The sequence below is a fragment of the Protopterus annectens genome, chromosome 4.part0, assembly GCF_019279795.1.
Source record: "Protopterus annectens isolate FY-2018-M chromosome 4.part0, PAN1.0, whole genome shotgun sequence".
NCBI lineage: Eukaryota > Metazoa > Chordata > Ceratodontiformes > Protopteridae > Protopterus > Protopterus annectens.
Genome location: NC_056733.1, coordinates 695504808 through 695527558, shown reverse-complemented (window position 1 = coordinate 695527558; position 22751 = coordinate 695504808). Strand labels below are relative to the sequence as shown.

The window sequence follows — 22751 nt, the reverse complement described above, 5'->3', positions numbered from 1 at the left end:
TTTTTTATGTAAAAAAAAAAAAAAAACACTGTCCTAAATACTGGACATGGAAACATAATTGTGTAAAATCTGGTATTAATTATTTAGTTCCAGTTGTTTCCAATAAAGCTAAACAGGTTACTGATTTAAATATTGATAGCTTTTCAAATACAAGGCAGCCCACTATGGTTAATGACTGGGCAAATGACGTAAATAATGTACAAAGTTTGAGCTCAAAGGATAATCAAAAGTATGCTGTAGCTCAGGTTAATGTTGTCAGTTACACACCAGATTTTCAAAATATGTATAAAGGTTATGATAGTTCAACAGCAAATTAGTTGGTTTATTTGACTTTATTCCAGTTTAAAAAGGATGGCAGACCACACATTTCATTACTCACGACAGTTTTCACACTACCAGGGTTTAAAAGGTCAAAGGTAATTGCAGTCAGTAGCAAGCCTTTGGAGTTTGGATTTTTAAATAAAGCTAATCAGCCTGGGAAGAGAATAACATCAGAATTCTTGTTACAACCCCAGTGTGACAGTACCATTTGGAGAAATTACATTATGTCAAAATTAAGTGTTGTGTTAAAATTTAATGTAAAAAATCAATTTGTCTACAGACTTGCAAGGGCTTATTAGTAGCAAATGTTTATTTCATGCAGAAAAATGTGTGTTTACTTTCATGCAGAAAAATGTAAATAAAGTCGCCACAGCAAGCAATGCTGCCAGTTTATAGTTGTTAAAGCTTCATTTCATACAGAAAATGTAAATAAAGCCAGGGCAAGAAGCAACACTATCAGATTATAATTGTTAAAAATGCAAATGTTATTTTAAAGTTCTGATACTAAATACAATCAAACAAGAAATTAAAATAAGAGGTTTAAAAGGCCTAACTATAAAGAACACATTTAAGCGTTAAAGCAGGCCTTCCTTTACTTCATCAATGACTGGAACAATGCAGAGCAAAATTTGGCAACTGTTTATGTGTTTCGGTTATTTCTTCAATGTTTGTTTAAAGTTAAACCAAGTATGTATGTTTTAAGTCTATCTATGTTCAGATGGATTCCAGTTTATTTGTGTTCAGGTAACTGTCAAACTATTCTTATGTTTTCAGGTTCATGGTAACAATTGTACAGCAGTAGTAGTTTTCAGTCTATCTATGTTCAGATGGATACAATTTTATTTATCTGTGTTTAGTTACACTGGCAAAAGATACTCTTTTAGTTTAGTTAGTTTCCAAGATATGCACAGCTATTTTTAAATGTTCAGTATATGCTAATGTAAATTTCAGTCAAGTTTTAGAAAATGACATTCATATTCAGCTATGTGTTCAGTATAGTACATTTCAGTCAAATCTGAAATACTTCACATTATTTAGTCATTAGTTAAGGGTAAAGTGACTTATTTGTAACAGGATTATTACATCATTCAGTCATTAGTTAAGGATAAAGTAACAGAATTATTTTCTACAGGCTTATTATTTAAATAATAGGTAGTGATAGTTATTCAATGCACTCAAGGCACAACAGGGCAGGCTTAATATGTTAATTAGTTTAAAAATTACAGTGCACATTTACAGATTGCAGTGCACTTTATATTAATCAGAAATTAAGGACACTAACAGATAATGCAAAAGGTATAGACTTAAAATACAGAAAGTATAGGTTTTAGTAAACTATTATAGCTCACAAATATTCATAAAAGTTAAAAAGGTAAGTAGCATTATAAAACAAATTTAAATAAAATGTATAGACACAAGTTAACAAAGAATATGGTAATTATGCTTCAAGACCATTTATAAAGTTATCTTTTTTAGTACAGATTTCAATTAGTCTTCAGAAAATAGCCATCATGCTTGATAGGCTATACAATATGTGGCAGAAGAAGCTGCCAAGGAGGAGATTTTCTCTATATTCAATGCAGTAAAAGAAAATGAAGTTAAAATGTATAACAGGTGAGACAAGTGGGCTCAACGGTTGAGGCAAATCTGGCAAAGATCTAAGACATGCAGGAAAATGCTAATAAAAGGACATAATGCAAAGTTGCCAGTCAAGTCCCGGGAGTAAGGTTGTAAGCAGCTAATAAAGTACAACCATCAGTTACTAGGTTATGTAGGTTTTCAGAAAATTTGGCCTATTATAAGGTATAAGTTTGAAAATCCTCAGGTAAAAAAACTATGTAATGAAATTCAGAAGGACTGTGAAGACTAACCCTACGTTAAGAAAACCTCGGTTGCAGAGAAGTGCCAGTTTCAGAAAAAGCATGGTACAGTATACAAATAAATTTTACAAGACCTCTTTCTATAGCAAAAGGGGGGTTAAATAATGTATAAGTTTTAAAATACTCCAATCCAAACAGGCCATAAATGCTCAAGTGACACCTAGTGGTCAAAATTAAAATTGCATGTTTATTCATATCATAAAGTTAATTCAAATCATAAAGTTAAAAGACTTCAATCCAAACAGGGCATAAATGTTCAAGTGACACCTAGTGGTCAAAATTAAAATTGTAGGTTTACCAAATATTTTTTTTTTTTCAGATTATAAGTCAGGTAGCATAAAGCTAAATACAGTAGTTGGCAATATAAATGTAAGATAACTACAGAAGTAGGTCCCAGTAGACTTTCATCAGGGACCTCAGGGCCAATTGTTAGATTAGGGATTTCCATTTTAAAATAGTTATTAGACATTAGACAGGCTAAAGGGTAAAATAAATTGTGTTTCATTTATGCATAAAAGACAGTTAAGCAGAAAGGAAAATAACCTTGCTGGCCAAGCATGAAAAGACAGTTTATTAAAAAGGAAAGATAAGCATTAAGTGTACAGACACAATGTTCTTTTCTCAAGGAAAGGATCAGCTACAGAATGTCATTTAATAAATCACATACAAAGCCTGAGACTAAGGTTAAAAAAAGTAAATAAGGAAATTTACAAGACTAAAGCAATATGCTGTGCTCAGGCTAGCAGGGCAGTTAAGGTTAGTAAGTTCATTCGACCTGTTACTTCAGAGAAGATGACAAACACTTGAGCCTGAGTACAGTAAACAGGTCATCTAGAGACTATGTCAATTTACGTTGTTCAGGACAATCAGAGCATGACATACAGCAACTTGAATTGTTTATCAGTGGTGTTAATGGAAACAGTATTCAGATATTGTCAACATTTAATAAAAGCTTATTAAATGAACTACAGTATTTGGAGAATTCATTCTTAAAAGTGCACAAGACTTGAATCATAAAAGAGACTGGCACCTATTCAGCACAAGCTTGGGTAACTAAGACTTTTGTTTCTCAGTCTCATTGCATACAGTATTTCCAGCTAACTATGGTACAGTACAGTATTATCAAATCTTACACCCTCCATGTTTTAAAGTAACTAAGAAGCACTGCTTGCATATATCACCCCCCAACATGACATTATGATATGCCATTTTTATAGTGTTAAAGTAAATATGGAACTATATCTTATTTCTCATAACTTTTTTACAAAAACTGTTTAATATCTCCAGTCCTGTATATCCTATTATGGTCACTATGCAGGCTTAGCAGATCATGTCATCTGGTAGATGACACTTTTCTGCCTTAGTTTTATGTACATGTCTGCACCACGTCTTCAGAAATCAGACTTTAACAATACTGATGAGCATACTTATTTCAGTAGTGCATGCAAGTCTCTTGATAATCATTGGTCTTCTCGGAAGCAGTGAGTTAAAGGCCAGTCTCTCCCTGGAGAGGGAGCACTAACATACATCAAAGGTTACAGCAGGATTTGGTCATATCCACTGTCCTTTTGAAAGAAGGGGATAGGAAAAGGGAATTAATGTGTTACAGGGACAAAGAGTAAATGTCATCTATATAGGGGACATGGGGGTCCAAAAAGTTAATGTAGTTTTATTCTATAAAAGTGGGTTCACTTATGTTCTGGGACATTATCACCTCATCTACCTAATCCCCCATGACTAAAATTCTAGAACAAGCTATTTCCTTTTACATCACTAGCAACTTATAGTATATGGTGTACAGATGGAATATCAGCATGATTTTAGGGTTTACCTTGTAACAAATGCTGTGGTGATAGTGGTGGATGATTAGATATTCATTGTTAACTTAAATCTTTCCATCTGAAGGTCCATACCCATTTCTGCTTAAAAGGGTATCCTGGTTAAACTATGTTTTGTAAGTAATATTTTAGAAGCATAGAATCATGGGAGAAAGAGCAGACAGTCTGTTGTGGGATAATCATACTCATTATTCTGTGCCTATTCCATTAAGAATATATTGTCTTGCTTTGCCACTGTCTAACTTTATACAGCATTTAAAGGAACTTTGCCCAAGAAGTATCATTTAGATAGTGACTGTTAGATGCCGTGGGATCATTATGAGAGCTATCAAACCTCCTACTTAAAGAGACTTGGCTCTGGTTCATTCTCAGATGAAGAACAGGAATAACCGAATGTGTGTGTGACCTTGTATGCATAAGTCATACAACATTGCAATGACATCCAAGCAGGTACTTATTAAAGGTTAATGCACACTGATACTGCTATATCCTTTTCAGCTGGGAATAATACTTGTCTTAAGTCAAATGCAGACAGATAAATCATAATTGTTAGTTGTGTTATTTGTTTCAGGAGAGCTGTGACATCTCCGATTCTTCCTTTTTACCGTAGCCTCATATTTTTAGTGCATCTGATTCTGAAACAGGCCTAATTGCATTCTGGGTGAGCAAATATAATGGAATCAGGAAAGGAATTGTACTTATTTATTTTACATTTGTTGAATGGGATAGTCCAACTGGATACATTTACATTTTCAGTGGAGGCCTGGTTGAGAAAAGCTTCACATTAAAAACAATCAAAGTAACAGCAAAAAACTTATTATACATATGATACATAAATTGACAGGGCAAGCTATTCATAAAGAACATTCATATGTAAAAAAGCATACATAGGTAGCTATGTAGAGTAGTGATAACTAATAAAGGTTACAGAGATGGTTCAAGTCCAGGGTAGGGCAAGGACATAACCAGTGTGATTTAAAATGTTCTTTGAGGGTTTTTTGAATAGGGGCAAAGAGGTTTCTTGGGTAATGACTGCAGGAAGAAGGTTCCATTATTTTGCCAACAGAGTTGACAAACAGAGCATCCCCACGGAGTTGTTAGCTTTAAGGGTGTGTACCAGTAGTCTATTAGATGAGCGTAATGGCTTAAGGGGACTATGGGGGCAGATAATATTTTTAAGTGCAGGTGTGTTATCAGGTTAATAGAGGATTGTTTGGGCTACTATGAGCTGGTTGAACTGCAGAAAAGTAGGCAGTTCAAGCCACCCTAATATCTGTAGATCATGACAGTGGTGTGCCCTGAATGCTGTGCCAGTAGCAAATCTGGCTATGTGGTTGTAACAGTAGGATACTTTGTGAAGGTCAGTTTTGTTCAGGTTGGTGAATAGAGGGGATGCATAGAGAAGAGTAGAGAGTAGGTAGGAATGGGGTCATGGCAGTACAAGCGAGAGGCGTAAGGAAACGTTTGACCTTGTAAAGGGCACCTAGTTTTTTGTTAATGGTCTTAATAGTGTGATTTATATGATTGACAAATTTGAGGTTATTGTCTACTATAACTCCTAGGAGCTTGGTTTGGTCTTCAGGAGAGATGGAGTTTATGGTGAAGAATGGGGGGTACCTGCGGGCTGGGGAGAAAAGAAGCAGGTTTGGTTTTGTTGAGATTCAAGATCAGTAGGCGATTGGCTAGCCAATTTTCAACTGCGTTGAAAGTGTTTTGGGTTAGTGACAGTTTGTTGGAGAGATCAATCCTGTATGCAAGTTCCTTGGAATAAACGCAAAGTATGTGTAAGTATAATCAACTTGTAGATTTACTCCTGTGATAGCTCATGTCCCCAGGCATTTCCAAAGCCTGATTTCACAATACCTTCAAGAGGTGTCCCACCTTTGTCCATCTAATAATGACATCTTCAGCACTGATGTGGCAGCTTAGCATAGACACAAACCACTAATGTACTTCACCTTGTAATCCTCACTCACATTCAACTTGCAAGCACTGGAACACTAAGCAGTTTACTGTGTCCCCTGAGTATGTATGCATGCACGTGCACACACACACACACACACACAAACACATACTCAGTAGTAATAATAAAATGTAGTAATGTGCAACAGTTCTTATATAAATACATAATATATATATATATATATATATGTGTGTGTGTGTGTGTGTGTGTGTGTGTGTGTGTGTGTGTGTGTGTGAGTGGATATACATATTTGTATACATACACGTGTATAAATAAAGAGATACTACTCAATATGCTTTAACCAGGAGCTCATCATAGTGAAATTTTCAGTTTTTACCAGTGCCACCACAATGACAGTAAATGCAGTACTTTACTTCTGCTCTGGGTCGAGGAGCTTCTGATTTCCTTTAAAGAAGAAAATAAAAGTGATACCACAATAGCTGTCAATTAAGTAGTTTGCTTTTGTTCTAAGTAAAAAATGCAACATGGACTGGATTCAGAAAGGGTAGTGAGAGGTGTATGTCTGGTATACATATCATGGTAACCATTTCTGATTAAGAGACAGTCCTATCATAGTGCTGCACCACAAAGAGGTACATCACCATGGTGGGCAGTTTCTGTGCCTACCACAAATGCTAATGAGGCATTCCAAGTGAGCAGCATTTGCTAATCAGCCATTTTCTCTCCCCTGAAATGCCTGCAGTAAAGCATTTATGCAACCAAGTGATTCAGAGAATTGCTCTGCTGCATAATTACATTGGCTGCCCATGTTAATGAGCACAGACAACATTTTGTATTTACCCAATAATGTTAGATGCATAGGTGTTTACTAGGCTAACAATGACAAGGGCTTTTTTAAGACTAGCCATGAATCCCAAATCTCTGACAAGTTCTGATACCCCTGTAAGTGTAAGCAGGGGGTTGAAAGATGGACCATTTACAGGTTACCTGTGTCCATTAGAAACATAGGTGCCAAACCAGGGATGAATTTCCAGTTTCTCTGCTTCACTTGGATGGGGAGCCTGTTCTGGGATACATACCTATCTCTCCAGCAGGACCTATTTATATCACAGGCAATGTTCATGTCTTTAGAACAGGTAATTCTGGTGCTGTTTGTTGTGTGGATATGCAAGAGGTCCATTAGAGTGGGGTCTGACAATGCCATGTATGCCAGGCATAGATCTCCCCTCAAAAGTCTGTAGGAGGCAGAATTCAGGCATAGGGCCTTGAGGCGGTCTGCATAGGACATTTTACTTAACACCCTGTATTTTTTTAGTGGGGAACCTCTGTGGACGTTCCAGTTGTTGGATATGCCTGGTTAGGTACATACCAAAGGGGGAACTGTACTCAATGATAGGTCTGATGAATGCCAAATACAGTGGAACAATGTCTTCCTTGGACCTAGATGCCATACATTTGTTTATAAGTTGTGCAATATAGAATGATTTCCTCACCACTGTAGACACATGATGGTTGAAGGCTAGATTACTATCTATGTATGTCCCTAAGTCCCAGACTACTGTGTCAGCTCTAAAGGGTGTGTTGTCAATATGATAGTTACCAGGGATGGATAACTTCTCAAAAGATACTATGCATTTACTGGCATTTAGTTTTAGTCCATGGCACAGACACCAGTTATCTGTCTGTGTTGGCCCCTCTTGGAGAATATTTGTGTCACTGTGAGACTCAGTGACAGCGCCTAGTTTGCAATCATCTTCAAATTTAGTCAGCCAGAGACCCCACTGACATTGGCTTGACTTCTGAGAAGTAAATGCCAAAAAGGAGTGGTTCAAGGACTGTTCCTTGAGGGACTCCACTTCTGCTACAGGTAAGTGCTGGGAAGTTCAGCCAACCAGTACTATTGGGGATGGGGTGCGAATATCTATATATGTGTGGCTGCATATGTGCATAGACGTAATGCTATGAGTGGTGAAGTGTGTGTCTGTGTGTGTGTGTGTGTGTGTGTGTGTGTGTGTGTGTGTGTGTGTGTGTGTGTGTGTGTGTGTCTGTGTGTGTGTGTGTGTGTGTGTGTGTGTGTGTGTGTGTGTGTGTGTGTGTGTGTGTGTGTGTGTGTGTGTGTGTGTGTGTGTGCTTGTGTCTGTAGGTATGTTGGAATGTGCCTGGGAGGTTACAGTAGGGGGATTAGTTAGCAGATAGGAAGAGTAGGGGTGTGGATAGGTGAACATATCTGTGACTGTGATTGGATGAGGGGGCTCTGTGTATGTATATGTGTAACTCTCCTACAGTATGGAGCAAGTGTTTATATCAGGCCTCAAAGACACTGAAAAAATAATAGAGACAGGTTTTGCAGCATGAAAGTCATGGGACAGGGAGAACACTAGACTCCAACAGCACTCCTCAAATATTATTTAAGTCTTTAAAAAGATTTAAAGTGTTGAACCTTGCACCCTTGACATAGGCCACAACAGCCATAACCCACTCCACTAACTGATCAGTTAGTGAAGCGGGTATTTTTTTTTTTTACTTATCAAGAAGCCTGAAACTCTAATTTCTGGCATTATTCAATGACTGTAAAAGTCCATGAGTTACAAAGGACAGGGCACTTATAAGTTGCCACAGTAGAAGCAACCTATAAAATCACGGACAGACAGACAGTTGAGAGTGATAGGAGTGTGTCATTGTAGGGCAAGGTTTGGGGATAAAGCCTTGAGAAGCATGAGATGACACCAGGGTGAATTTTTGAAGTATTACTTAGACTCACTTAAAAAGTTATAGAACAACAGGTCTAGCATCACAATATACTTTATGATCACTTTATTTATTTTATTTATTTTTATTTTATTTTACATTTGTTTACCGGGAAAGTCCGACTGGAACGAGGTCCATTTACAGCGGCGGCCTGGGGAGAAAAGCTCCACAAGAACACAATTTACAACAGAAAAAAATCTGTACAGTTGTATATATACAATCAAAGAGGTTTCTCATATAATAGTCTATACAATGTATACAATTAAAGAGATATAACATACAATAGATTGTTCTAAGGAAGTTTAGCTTATACATAGTAGATCCTGGATGTCAGTACTGGTAGAACTAAACACACATGGACTGATGCAATCAATAACTGATGGCATGAAGGAGGCATCTGACAAGATAAAAAAATTATTTGCACAAGATAAAAAAATAAATTGCAAGATGGTAGGCCCTGTGTGGGAGTGTTTGAGCACTGTATATTAGAGATGATAAGTAGTGAAGAGAGGAGGGTAGCAGGATTTGGTGGAGAGCAGGAAGCCTTTATGTGATGCACGGACAGAGCCATGACTGCAAGAGGTGTGACTTGAATGACTTTTTGAAAAGTGAGATAGATGGTGTTGAGGAGATATTTTGGGGAAGGTTATGCCATTCCCTAGCAATGGTGTGGGAAAAAAGAGATTTCCCTGCAGAATTGTTGGCTTTGGATATGCAGAGCAGGGCTTTGTTGGATAAGCGTAGAGGATGATTAGCTGAATATTGGTTTAGTAGTTGGTTTAGGGCTGAGGTTTTGTGGGGGTTCCTTATTATGTTGAAGGTGAGCACTAGTTGATGGTAACGTATTAGAGGAGGAAGTTCTAACCACTGTAGTTCCCTTAGGGCAAGACAGTGATGACTTCTAAAAGTGGAGTTATTGGAGAACTTTGCAATTTTATTGTAACATGATTCTAGCTTGTCTTAGAAGAATGAAACTCTAATGTAGAGCATCATTGCCTGATTGCCTGTCAAGGATCTGTGAATTAAAAGGACTGGAACAAAAAAAATAGGAAGAGGCATCAGGGATGTTCTGTCAAGTCAGGGATAGAGAAGAGGTAAGTTGGTGTGTGTGTGTGTGTGTGTGTGTGTGTGTGTGTGTGTGTGTGTGTGTGTGTGTGTGCGTGCGTGCATGCGTGTGTGTGTGTGTGTGTGTGTGTGTGTGTGTGTGTGTGTGTGTGTGTGTGTGTGTGTGTGTGTGTGTGTGTGAAGGTATGCATGTGTGTGGAAAATAAATGAGTGGGGATGTCTGTACCAATGAGACGTATGGGCTGCCAATGTAGACTACTACAGGAAAGTGCTTATTTGCACTTATGGTAAATAATGGTGATTCAGAGACATGCAAATTAGCATTAAGGAGGTCTTTCTCTGTTGTGGCTAACATGTCTTTGAATCATAATTTCCTGCATTGTGTAAACAGTCCCTTTTGCCCACAGCTCTTACAGTCAGCAGTGGTGTTTTTTCTGAATACCTAGGCATGTCTTTAAAAGCATTTAGTATGACACAAATTAATCAATAATTGCTGGTTTGCACTTGCTGACATTGAAGATGTCACTTGTTTGAACATCAGGGTGCAAATGAATGGAAAGATATTTTTAAATGTTTATAAACAAAACAATCACCCTAACTGTAATAATAAAAACAATCTAAAAGTTAATTTAGCAGGATTTTAAGTAATTAAAGTCATTAAAATGAGTGTTATTATGTTGCCCAAAACTGTTCTGCTAGTTGACTTTATCCTAAATAGGGTCTCATTTGAACTTAGTTGTTATAACAAGGGTCACCATTGTTTATGTGTTCAAATGTATCTCATTATATATAATAGTATCAGAAGATAATGAATGATTGCACTTCTTTTTTCATAGGTTCATAGGTAGGTACTAGGCTATCAGCCCTGGGGCCTATATAAGGCTAGCCAAAAAGGTTCCCTGGCTTTTGCCACCCAAGAAAATTATTTTCCTGTGCCCCTGTCAAGCAGTGCCACAGAAGTGATCCCCGGGGTGAATTTTCTATTTCCCCATCCAGTCATCAAGACTTTTCTTAAAGAGGGCCAATGAGGAGCTTTGCTTGACATGATTGGGTAGTTTGTTCCAGAGTATGGGATGTCTCTGGGACAGGAATCTATCCCCCAAGCATGTTCTATTTATTGTGGTGACAAGGTTTAGGTCCCTGGAGCATGTGGTTTGGAGAGACCGGGATTTCTTTGTGTAGCATGTCCAACAGCACTGGGTTTGACATATTGTTAGGCAGAGATTGCCTCTGAGTAGGCAATATGCAATGGAGTAGAGCTGGAGTTTTTTTAGATGGTCTGCGTATGGCATCTGTTTGAGGCTGGCAATCCTCTTAGTGAGGTATTTCTGTGGGCTTTCCTATTGTTGTAGGTGTCTTGTGAGATACATGCCAAATGGGGCATTGTACTCTACAATGGGTCTGATGAGGGATGAGTAGAGAGGAACAATGACTTCCTTTTTCCTAGAGAAGACCCCTTTTGTAATGAGGTGTGCCACACAGAAGGATTTCCTGATTACTGTGGCAATGTGGTTATCAAAGGAGAGACTACTTTCCACCTGTGTCCCAAGGTCTCTTATTACACTTTCAGTGTTTAGTGAGCTACCGCTTATGTGGTATTTAATGAGTACCGAGTTTTTCCCAAAGGGGATGACAATGCACTTCTTGGCACTGAGCTTGAGGCCATGACTTTGACACCAAGCATCTGTCTCTGTGAGGCCCTTTTGTAGAATGTCTACATCATTAGGTGATTCTATTATGGCTCCCAGTTTGCAGTCAACTGTGAATTTTGTTAGCCAAAGACCTTCTGTGTTGGCCTGTACTTCAGAGTAGTAGATGCCGAACAGGAGAGGACCCAGGACTGAACCCTGTGGTACTCCACTCATCACTGGTCGAAGTCAGACTTGGAGTTGGCTACTTTTACTGTGTGGGTTTTGTCAGTGAGCCAGTTGGCCACCCATCTTGTGACATAGGGAGTTATGCCTAGTTTAGTGAGTTTATCTATAATTACAGAGTGGGGGATGGTATCGAAAACCTTGGCAAGGTCAGGATAGGCTGTGTGCACTAACATGCCCTCGTCTACAGCTCTAGTGACTGCTTCAAAGAAGTCAATCAGGTTTAGTAGACATGATCTACCTTTTACAAACCCAAACTGAGTGGGGTCCAGGGTTTGGAGGTTACCTATGTCTTTGTTTATAAGCTCCAAGATGATACCTTCCATGGCCTTGCAGACCAGACTCGTCAGACTAATGGGGCAGTAGTTTCTGGCGTCCGTGGTAGCACCACCTTTTTGGAGTGGGATAACCGTTGCTGTGCACCATTCAGTAGGCAAATAGCCTGAGGTGAGGCTATGACTGAACATGGTAGTTAGGTGGGGTGCCAGTTCATTCTGTAGTTCGTGCAGTATGCAGCCTGGGATGTTGTCTGTCCCATGGATGCTGTGTTCTTCGCTTTGGAGAGTGCGGTCTTTACTTGTTCATCTGTGATTACAGGGGCTTTGAATTTTTCTGGTATTAAGATGGGCCCTTTGGAGGGTGAGAGGGGGTAAAGTTAGCACTGAACCTATCTGCTAGGATGCATATTTAGTGCCATTGTGCTGTAGCTCAGAGCAGATCTTTGTGATTGTCTTTGGAATCAGTGGGGATTTTATTTTCATAACTGGCTTTGGAGGATTTTATGAGGGATCTCAGCTTCTTGCTGAGGCTGACCAGGGAGTTCCTCCAATCTTGGGAGTTTACTCTTTTTTGCAACAGCTTCTTCCTTCTATTGTAGAGTTGTAGAGTTTGTTTATGGTAGGGGACCACCAGATCGGCTTCCTTTTTTTGGAGGATAGCATCTTGGTTCTGTTAGGGATGGCACGATCCATGCACTTGTGTATGTGCTTATACAGTGCATTTGTGTAAGATTCAGCAGTCGTACCTGTATTTTCCATCTGCATGGGTGTCGTGAAGTTTGCCACTTCTGTCTTAAGAAGCATGAAGTTGGCTTTGGAGTAGTTTTTAATGGTGGTTTCCTTAATGGGCGGGTTTGGGTGGGATATGGATGTCTAGGGTGATTAGCTTTTGGTCGAATCTGACCAGAGAGGAGTTGACCTCTAGCATGGAACACCTGTTACCCATATTGGTAATGACCAGGTCCAGGATATTACTGCCCCTGGTGGGGGTGTGGACAAGCTGATCCAAGGCACTGGAATTTATGAATTCCAGAAAATGTTAAGCAAATGAGTTGGTGCATGAGTAGCTTTCCCAGTTGATAGTGAAATCGCCCATAATTAAGGTATTGGGTTATAACTTAATATTTTCTAGTATCTTAAGAAATGAAGAGTAGGAATACTGGGGCATGGTTGGGGATCTGTAGCAAGCTACAACCTGGATTGCTGTCTTGCCCAGTGTTAGTTGCACTTGGATAATTTCGGATGCATTATGTTGAGCAACTAGCCTGGAGGTGTGGATATCCTTAATGAATATGAACACACCTCTGCCTTTAGTGTTTCAGTCCAGGTTATGTGGCCGAAAGGTGTGGTATGAATTATAGCCTGGTAATGTAGAGGTGCTCTCTGGAGCCTTGAAGCAGGTCTCTGTCACTACACAGTTGTCGATGTTCTCCATTTTAAGGAGTGCCTTGATTGAGTGCATTTTGAGGTTTAGACTTCTAGTACTGAGTAGCATTGCCCTCAGAGTTTGCTTGCTTGTGCCTGTTATGGTGGTGAATTTAGCATTTGAACCTTGCCTGAAGAAGGCACTATAGGGGTGGCCAGAGCCTTAACCAGTATCCGGAATCCCAGGGGTGACAGGTGCAGGCCATCTCTGGCAAAGCATCATGTTCTACCAATCATGTCATCCCAGGCAGACAGATACTGGATCCCCTTAGAATGACACCAGAAGCTTAGCCAATTGTTGAAGTCAATCATTTTGTCCTTGTGCTGTGGTGTCATTCTGAGCGATGGCAGGATGCTGCTCAGGGCTAGGGTCATACCTGCCTGGGCTGCAAGATCTGAGAGCTCCTCCGTGTCTCTTTTCATTCTTTTTTTCTTCCTTTTTTATTTTCTTTTTATATTTTTCCTTCTTCATTTACTATTTATCAGCATTTGTTAACCAGGGAAGTCTAACACAGCAATACACATTGTAAGCAGATGTATGGAAAGAAAACCCTACTCTACAATATGCTAATAATGGTACAATAAACTAGAAATGTATATTCTCTGGAAGTTAGTGTAAAATCTCTGGCAATTGGTATAAAGGTTAAGGTTGCAACCTGGCTTCTTATGGTAAAAGGTTAGATTCCCTCATCCCTGGCAGTTGACACACAAGTTAAGGTTGTAAGCTGCAAGTCCTTGTGGTACATGGTTTGATTCCCTTAGCCCTCATTTGCTTACTGTATGACCTTAAACAAGTTACTTAACCATACATTCCTCCAAGGTCACCCCAAAGAGGGACTGCATGTCCAGTGAGCCTACCTGGTTAACAAATGGGATCATTATTATTATTATTATTATTATATGTACATGCATCTGAGTGCAAATTCCATTCAGGGTATGCTTGTACAAAAGTAATACTAGATGTGCAAGCAGTGTAATCAGCAGTACGGGGCTTGACACTATGCTATAGTTAAAAGTAACATTGTAGTAATTGGTTGTTTAATACCAAGAGTAAATTCAGTATAATAAAGAACAAAAAAACTGTAATAATCTAGCATGTTATGGAATAGCAGATGAATACTATTATTAATTCTACCACACAAAGGCAGATTAATGTGCGATGGCTTTATTTATTCACTCACTGGGCAGCTTGGCATCTGGAGGAAATATTAATTTTACTTGCAAAAATGTACTTGTAGAAATATTATCTATAGGGTGTAAGACACAGCATTATGGTGCTGATTTTCTGCAAAATAACCTTGTCTAAATCATAGTGAGAAGTAATAGCCAAAACCATGCAAGAACAATATTTCCCTTTTGTACATGATTACACATATCATTTGATCCACTGTGAGCATGTCAGTTGTATAGTACTACTATGTAAAACCTTAGCGTCCGGAGGCTGTATTACTTTGGTTCCACAACTGCATCTATGAAAGCAGATGATCATGGGGAGAACCGTTATACTTTTAACTCTTTAATAAGCACTACAGTCTGATAGCGGTTCATGAGAAGTAATAGCCATGCACAGGCAGCAAAAATATTTCACTTTATTTACATGATCACAAACATCAATGGGGTGAGTAAAACATAACATGTCGAAGATGTATTAATACCACCTTGCTCATATACTTGGAAAGTACCTATAGCAACATGGTCTTGATTGGTTGACACGTGCTATTCTAACAAAAACTGTGAAGTAATAGCCAAATATAAGCAAGACAAATATTTTGCTTAGAAAGGGGAGACAGTCACTAAGATGTTACAGTATTCAGTACTAGGTTAACGTAATACAGCCTTAACATAGGTGTTGTGTGTGTGACTGAATTAATACAGCACTCAGACGTTAATTTGTTTTGTGTGCAACAAAAGTAATACAGCTTCCAAATGCTATTCAGTGCACTGCAGAAATAATACTGATGAAGGAATGGGAAACTGATTTACCCACGCTGAGCTGAAACATTTTGTGCTGTAGTTTACCATTGTAAGGAGGCAATTTACAACATTTAAAAATGATCCCATAAAATGAATATGACATTGCACTGCTGAATAGAAAAATAGTAGCACTGAAATTGCAGGGAAGGAACTGGAACCAAGTTTGTTTTCAGTTTAATGTGAAAAAACATGCCTCGTCCACATTACTATTCATAAGATTATTAATACTAATGGTGTAATGCTCATACTAGTGGCACATCATTTTGATGTTTTATTCATTTGCATTTCATTGATGTTATTCATTTATATGCTGTCCTACTGAAACAAGATGCCTTGCTTAAGACAACAGTCATTAAGTTCTTGAATTTTGGTGCATAAGCTGTAAATATGTTGTACATATTTGGGACATAATTGCAATTTTAGAACAGACAATTTCAAAAGGGCTATATTTGTCTACATATCTACATCTAAACATCACTATCTCTCGCTCTCTTTATATGCATATGTATATATATATATATATATATATGTGTGTGTGTGTGTGTGTGTATGTATTTTCAGTGGAGGCCCAGGGAAAAAAGCTCCACAGTACAATTTAAACAGAATTACAAATCAACATTGGTTACAAAGACTAAGATAATCACACAGGAGTACAAAATGTTGATACAGTAGAAGAAGAAAATATGCAACTATAAAGCAATTAATAAAGATGAACATACATTATGTAAAAAACATACCCATTACTCTCCACATTTATCCATCATATCTGAAACCTGGTGCAAGCCTATATTCAGAAGCAAGAAATCCTACCCCCTGGCTTCAATATAATTAGACAAGATAGATTCCCTAAATGTGGAGGAGGGGTGGCAGTCTTATACAAAGATTATCTTAAACTTGAGCATCTTGACTTTCACCTCTCCTTACCTCCAACACGGAAGTACTTATTACTCACCTACAAATTAATTCTCACAAAAATATTAATATCATAGCAATTTATCTTCCCCAGGTAACACCCTATTTGCCATCGAAGAATTTCTTGCATGGTATTCTTCTTCACCCACACACAAAACCATAATTATGGGTGATTTCAACCTAGATTGGAATACAATTGTTTCCAACAATCCCTTACATCATAACATCATATCAATCTTTTTGGCTTCAAACAATTAATTCTCAACCCCACTAGGATAGACAAACACTCCAGCAAATACTCCATCCTGCACTGGGCCATTATCAATTCCAAACCCAATGTCTATCTTTCAGGTTGACTTCCTGACAGCCTAAGCAATCACCAACCAACCTTCTTACTGAAACAAAACCTCTCTTCCCCTGGAAAAGCCACATACAAATTCACCCCAAAAAAACAAATTTTAATAAAGAACTTTTCTCCTCTTTACTCCAATAAATCAAGTGGTCCCCCTAAAGTATCTCTAACTTGACCTAGCAGTCCAATATTTTAACGATAAATTCCTCTCCATCTTTAACATACTAGCCCCCTTAGAAAAATCCAGACAAAAAGCAGATTCATCCATGGCTCTCCTCTGACACCAAAAAGATCCTCAAAGAAACAGACAAAGCATGCCAAAATCATCAGCTCTCTAAAGCCCTACTACCCTCCAACATTACAAGGAACCTAGCAAAAAAACAAATCAAACACAGCAAGAGGCAATACTACACATCTATCCAAAATAAATACCTCAATAATCAAAAGAAAATGCTGGGGATCCATCAACCAACTCTTAAAACCTGGCCACATGCCCACTCCAAGCCCTAAGTTTACAACCTCTCCAGACAACATTGCCACTCAGTTTAATAACCACTACATTAATGCTCTACTATCACTTACAAAGCACAGTAATACTTCTCAACTATTACAACCCCAATTTCAAAGCAAAACCTGACTATTTCAGCTTTCAACCAATACAAGCTCATCACATATAAACACTCTTAACCAAACTCAAATGCTCCTACCCTGGTCCAGACCAACTTGCTAATGAATACCTTAAACTTGCTGTAGAAGCTATTTCATACCCCATATCCATTCCCATAAAATGATCCATCACTGAGCAATATGTCCCATCTATTTAGAAAGCATTCTACGTCATCTCTCTTCATAAAGGTGGTCCTTCTCTATACTTAGCCAACTACAGGCCCATTGCCATCCTCTCCTCTCTAGCCAAGATCCTGGAAAAAGGTATTCATTCTCAACTCCTTAACCACCTCTTGAAAAACAACCTCATAACCTCCACCCAGCATGGCTCTGTCCAAAACACAGCACTACAACTGCCCTCATTAGTTTCATGAACACAATAAACCAGCATAGGAACAATATCCTACTTACCTCTGCCATATTTCTGGATCTATCTAAAGCCTTTGATATGGTCTCCCACAATAAAACTTATTTATGAACTAGCCTCCCTCAACCTCTCTCACTCAACCTTTTCATGATTCATCAGCTACATGTCGAACCGCCAACAAGCCGTGAGGTGGCAAAATGAACTATCTTCCTTCCTTCCTATCTCTGTCGTAGTACCTCAGGGCTCTATTCTTGGTCCCCTTCTTTTCACCATATTTACAAATAAACTAAACAGTGCCACATATCATGCCACCTTAGTCCAATATGCAGATGACTCCTCCCTCATCTGCTCTGCCCCATCCCTATCAAGTCTTCTCACCAAAACCCATGAATCCTTCCTCGACATTGAAAAATATCTCAACAATTCACAACTCATTCTCAGCCCTTCTAAAACTAAACTAATGCTTTTCTCCAATGGTAAAAAATCCTTAGATTCAACATCCTTTATTATTTTTTCTTCAAATAACACCCGCATTGAGCCTGTTGAACCTACAAAGCTTTTAGGAGTCACCATTGACAAGGACCTCAAATTTGACAAATATTTAGTCCTTGTCATCAAGAAAGTACATATCAAACTAGGCTGACTGTATAGAATTAAGCCATACCTAACTGCCCATACTAGGCTTGCCGTCAGTAGGACTCATCTACTTTCCACTTTGCTTTACGCCTCACCCATTTTTACAAACTTAAGAAAATGTGACTTAATCAAACTAGAATCCTATTACCATAAAGTGGCGAAATTTGCCAGCAACCAACTTACAAAAGCCCACCAGTGCACCATACTTCACCAACTTAATTAGATGGAACTGCCCAACTTACTAAAACAGCCAATTAGTACTAATACACTCAGTCATATTCCACCCGGAGAACTGTCCATTTATCAGCAAATTAGTTCAACCTTATTCTAGCCGTAGAACTTTAAGGTCTTCCAGCAAACTATTTCTGAAGGTCAACAAGTCTAACAACAGTTGTGGTGATTCCATTTACTCACACATAGTTGCTAAAATCTGAAATAACATATCTCAACACATTCTCAACACTAATAACATCCCTAAATTCAAAGAACTACTAAGAGAACACTTAACTAACAGCTGGCTCTGCTCCTGCACAAAACCTAACTAAATCCCCACAAAGTCCCATTACACTTTCTTTACCTACCCTCCTTCTTTTTATTCACACTTTCACTTGTGTATTTCTACCAATCTTTCTTCCTTTCTTCTACCCTAGCTCGCTCCCCCTTTATTTCAGCAAATCCTAAAGTTTACCAAAGTTAACTTCACCAATTCTATACCTACCTCACTACTTCTTTTCTAGTTAACTTATGTACTGCATCAATCTTTGAGACAAATATGTAATCCAGTTTGTGACACAGTTTATAATTTGTATTATGTTTGTGTTGTTTGAGGCATTGTAATTTGTTCTATTTGTGGTGCCTTTCTCCTCAGGTCTCTGCTGAAAATGGGCCAAACTTGGCTCAGTCAGACAATCCTGGTAAACAAATGTAAATAAATAAATAAAATAAATGAATAATTTTTTATTGATAGACTAAACTCCTGTGTTTTTAAGTTGAACATAGGTTTCATTGAGTGTAGGGTTTGCTGAATTTGGTAATGTCAAAAGGAAATGATTTGTATGGCATGTGTTTTGGATTAAGGTAATTGTGTGTGTGTGTGTGTGTGTGTGTGTGTGTGTGTGTGTGTGTGTGTGTGTGTGTGTGTGTGTGTGTGTGTGTATGTGTGTGTGTGCATATCAATGCTGAAACTTTTGAGCATACCAAAAGCTTCAGCATTACGGGTGGGGGTGTATGTGCAAGCGTTTATGAGTTAGGGTTAGAGTAAGATCTAGGTAAAGTGATAATTTTAGTGTTGGGCATGTATATATTAAAATGGGGAATGTGTCTAAGTGCCTTATGTAGTATTAATATCAGGGAAAGGATTTTTCATAAGGTAATATTCATGGGTGAGGTTAGGAACAAGGTTAGGGATAGTACACAAGGTGAAGGAAAGGAGTAAAGGGAAGTTAAACTTCTGCACCCATTACGTAATACAAGCTACTCTGAGGACATTAAAACAGACATTATTACACAATAGCCAAACAGATTGCTGCCACACTGACTCCTATGTGTGTGCTATCCTTTCCTTTTGTTGCCATTTTATGCACTCATATTACATGATTTAACTACAGCCATAAAAATTGTGTTAAACCATTAGACTATTTTTTTGTCATTTATATTATTAATTAGTGCTCTCATTGCAATTTAGAAATACTTTTTTATAATTCCTGCTCCCCTTTCATTAAAGTAAGAGCCATTGAAACAGGGTCTGACCTCTTCATGCAACTGTTTTGTAGTGGATTTTAATGTATAAACAAGATACACAGCTTTTATAGATTTGCATGCCACTATATATTTACCTACTGTTTTCTTCTATGTGTATAAACATACATTTCACTGCTCAATAGAATGACCACTGTCTGTTACCTTATAGCAGCTTTTGTCTCTACTGGACACCAGGCAAAGACTTCACAGGTCTTCTTGTTTCCTTCATAATAAGGAACACATCTCCCTGTCTTAGTTCCTACAAAATAAAATGGAGACTGTGTCTGAGGCTTATTGTTTGCATACTTTACATAAACTTCATAGCATGCCTGAGCTCATTCAGATTACACAAAATATACTATTTGGGGAAAGCATTTTATCTCAAAAGCACTAATCAGGAAGCAGCGTTCATAAGGTATTTCACACACTCTGTATACCATATTCCTTAGAAGTATTATTATACATTTATAGAACCAGACAGTAAATGAACAGAAACATAGTGCCTGTTCATTGTACACACACTTGGTACCAGATGACAGAATCATCGTTTGAGGTTGGAGTGCTCATGAGGATGGAGGAGGAAAGTAGTATGCTGCAGTAAACCATGTGACGAACAGACAGCACCTGGAATTTAAGTCTTGTTTGAAAGACAAGATAACCACAACCTCAGATAACCCATGTTTTAAGTAGTGAATCTATGTCTTGGTTGGGAACAGAACCCATTATCTTCAAGTTGAAAAAGAATCATGCTTCCCATTTAACTACTTAGACCAGCTAATGTAAACACTCAGCATACTTTCTGACAGTTTTTTTTTTTTACTTTATTTTTAAAGCTTCAGTCAATATTTTCTCTTAGACGTTTGTCTTCCTAAATGAAATCAGATCATTATCTTGTGGTATGCATTAGAGAAAGACACATCATATTAATACAACTGGAAACAGCACTCATGTACATTCTGGATATGCATAGCTTTCCTGCATTCTGCTTATACAGGTTTATGAGCACTTTTTTTCTCATGATCAGGAGTGATTTCTGCAGCAAATTCCAGATTTACTACCCTCCTCCCCGAAGCGCAATATGCCACTTTAGATATCAAGCAGTTAGACCAGAGGATTAAGGCTCTGAGCTGTTAATGAACTGCTTCCTGTAGCCAGGGGTGGAGGGTTTGAGTCATTCCACCTCCATTTGACAACTGTGTAAGTCATTAAACCAGACACTGCTTCTAGGTCACCTCTGAAAAGGAACAATTTGCAAATATATAAAAATAAACAGATGGAATTATGTAGTCAAACATCCTGCACATATGTATACACTTGGACTTAGTAGAACAGATTATTACAGTCTAGTTTACCATATGAAGTTTTTCTACTGACAAACAATGCCTTTATCACAAATAAGGAATGCAGAGATTTCATGTTAATTCCAGAACACTAGATATAGGAATTGCACACTTAATAAACTGTGTAAGTTATTAAACCAGACACTGCTTCTAGGTCACCTCTGAAAAGGAACAATTTGCAAATACATAAAAATAAACAAATGGAATTATGTAGTCAGACATCCTGCACATATGTATACACTTGGACCTAGTAGAACAGATTATTACAGTCTAGTTTACCATATGAAGTTTTTCTACTGACAAACAATGCATTTATCACAAATAAGGAATGCAGAGATTTCATGTTAATTCCAGAACACTTCTTTGGGTTTTAGATATAGGAATTGCACACTTAATAAACTTGCAATGGTTTCAGATAATGATATATAAGGTGTAATGTTGATTATCAAAAGACATAAGAGAAACAGCATCTTCGTGATTAATGTCTATAGCCTTAATTAGAACATCTATTTCATTTAGAAATCAAGTAGACTATGGTATGAAGAAACGAGAGTCGAGGCTGTTTCATACAAAAGCCTTATCTTTGGCACATGAAAGACAGAATCATATTGTACTACTTGTGAACTAAGTAGATAAAGGTAATACCTAACGTGGAGGTGTAGCACATTAAGTATCTAGTCTCTAACCGCCCGGAATGCTATATGTAATCGGTATCATTTTGTTGAGCACACTATCACACAATTAAAAGTTTTCTAGTCACTTTGTTGGCATTAAGATGACTTATTTTAATATGATAACACAGAATAGTCATCCATTTCAACTTATTTGTTTTATTAAGGAACAGGGCAGCATTGCTGCTTTAGTTTTCCATTTCAATTTCTGACTGGAATATCTTTTCTAGGAACACGCGTGTCCAAGCAGGTTTTACTAGTTGCTCTGATTTCCTCCTACATTGTTTTAATGCATTCAGGTATGAAAATTGTGGATTCTGTACATTTCCTGTAGGTGTGTGTGTGTGTGTGTGTGTGTGTGTGTGTGTGTGTGTGTGTGTGTGTGTGTGTGTGTGTGTGTGTGTGTGCTCATCTGTGTAGATTCTGCAATGGACTGCCATTCTGTCCAGTGTTACCATCCATAAATATGCTCAACCCTCCTCACACACTTTTAACTGCCTTGTCCCTCTCCCCCACACCTACCTTTTCATGCAACCACTTTTGTCCTCCCTCCAACTCCCACTTATCTACCTTTCTCTCCCTCCCCCTACTATCTTATAACTACCACTCCCCCCCACTGTCATAGCAAATCACTAAAACTCTAACTTCCAGTCACCTACCTCCCTGTACTCCTACCTTCCATCAAACCACTATCTTCCACACTCTCAGCTCACTTACCTCTCTGTATAGTCAAACTGTTA

The 22751-nt window shown here is 38.1% G+C and overlaps 1 protein-coding gene across 1 annotated transcript in view; it reads right to left on the bottom strand.

The window, feature by feature from the left end:
• Nucleotides 1–22751, bottom strand: part of LOC122799533 (P2X purinoceptor 2-like) — a 591133-nt gene that overhangs the window by 219760 nt on the left and 348622 nt on the right. Inside the window, exon 5 of the mRNA XM_044068662.1 lies at nucleotides 20163–20259. Within this exon, the coding sequence (XP_043924597.1) occupies nucleotides 20163–20259 (97 nt within the window). The remainder of the gene's footprint in view (nucleotides 1–20162; nucleotides 20260–22751) is intronic.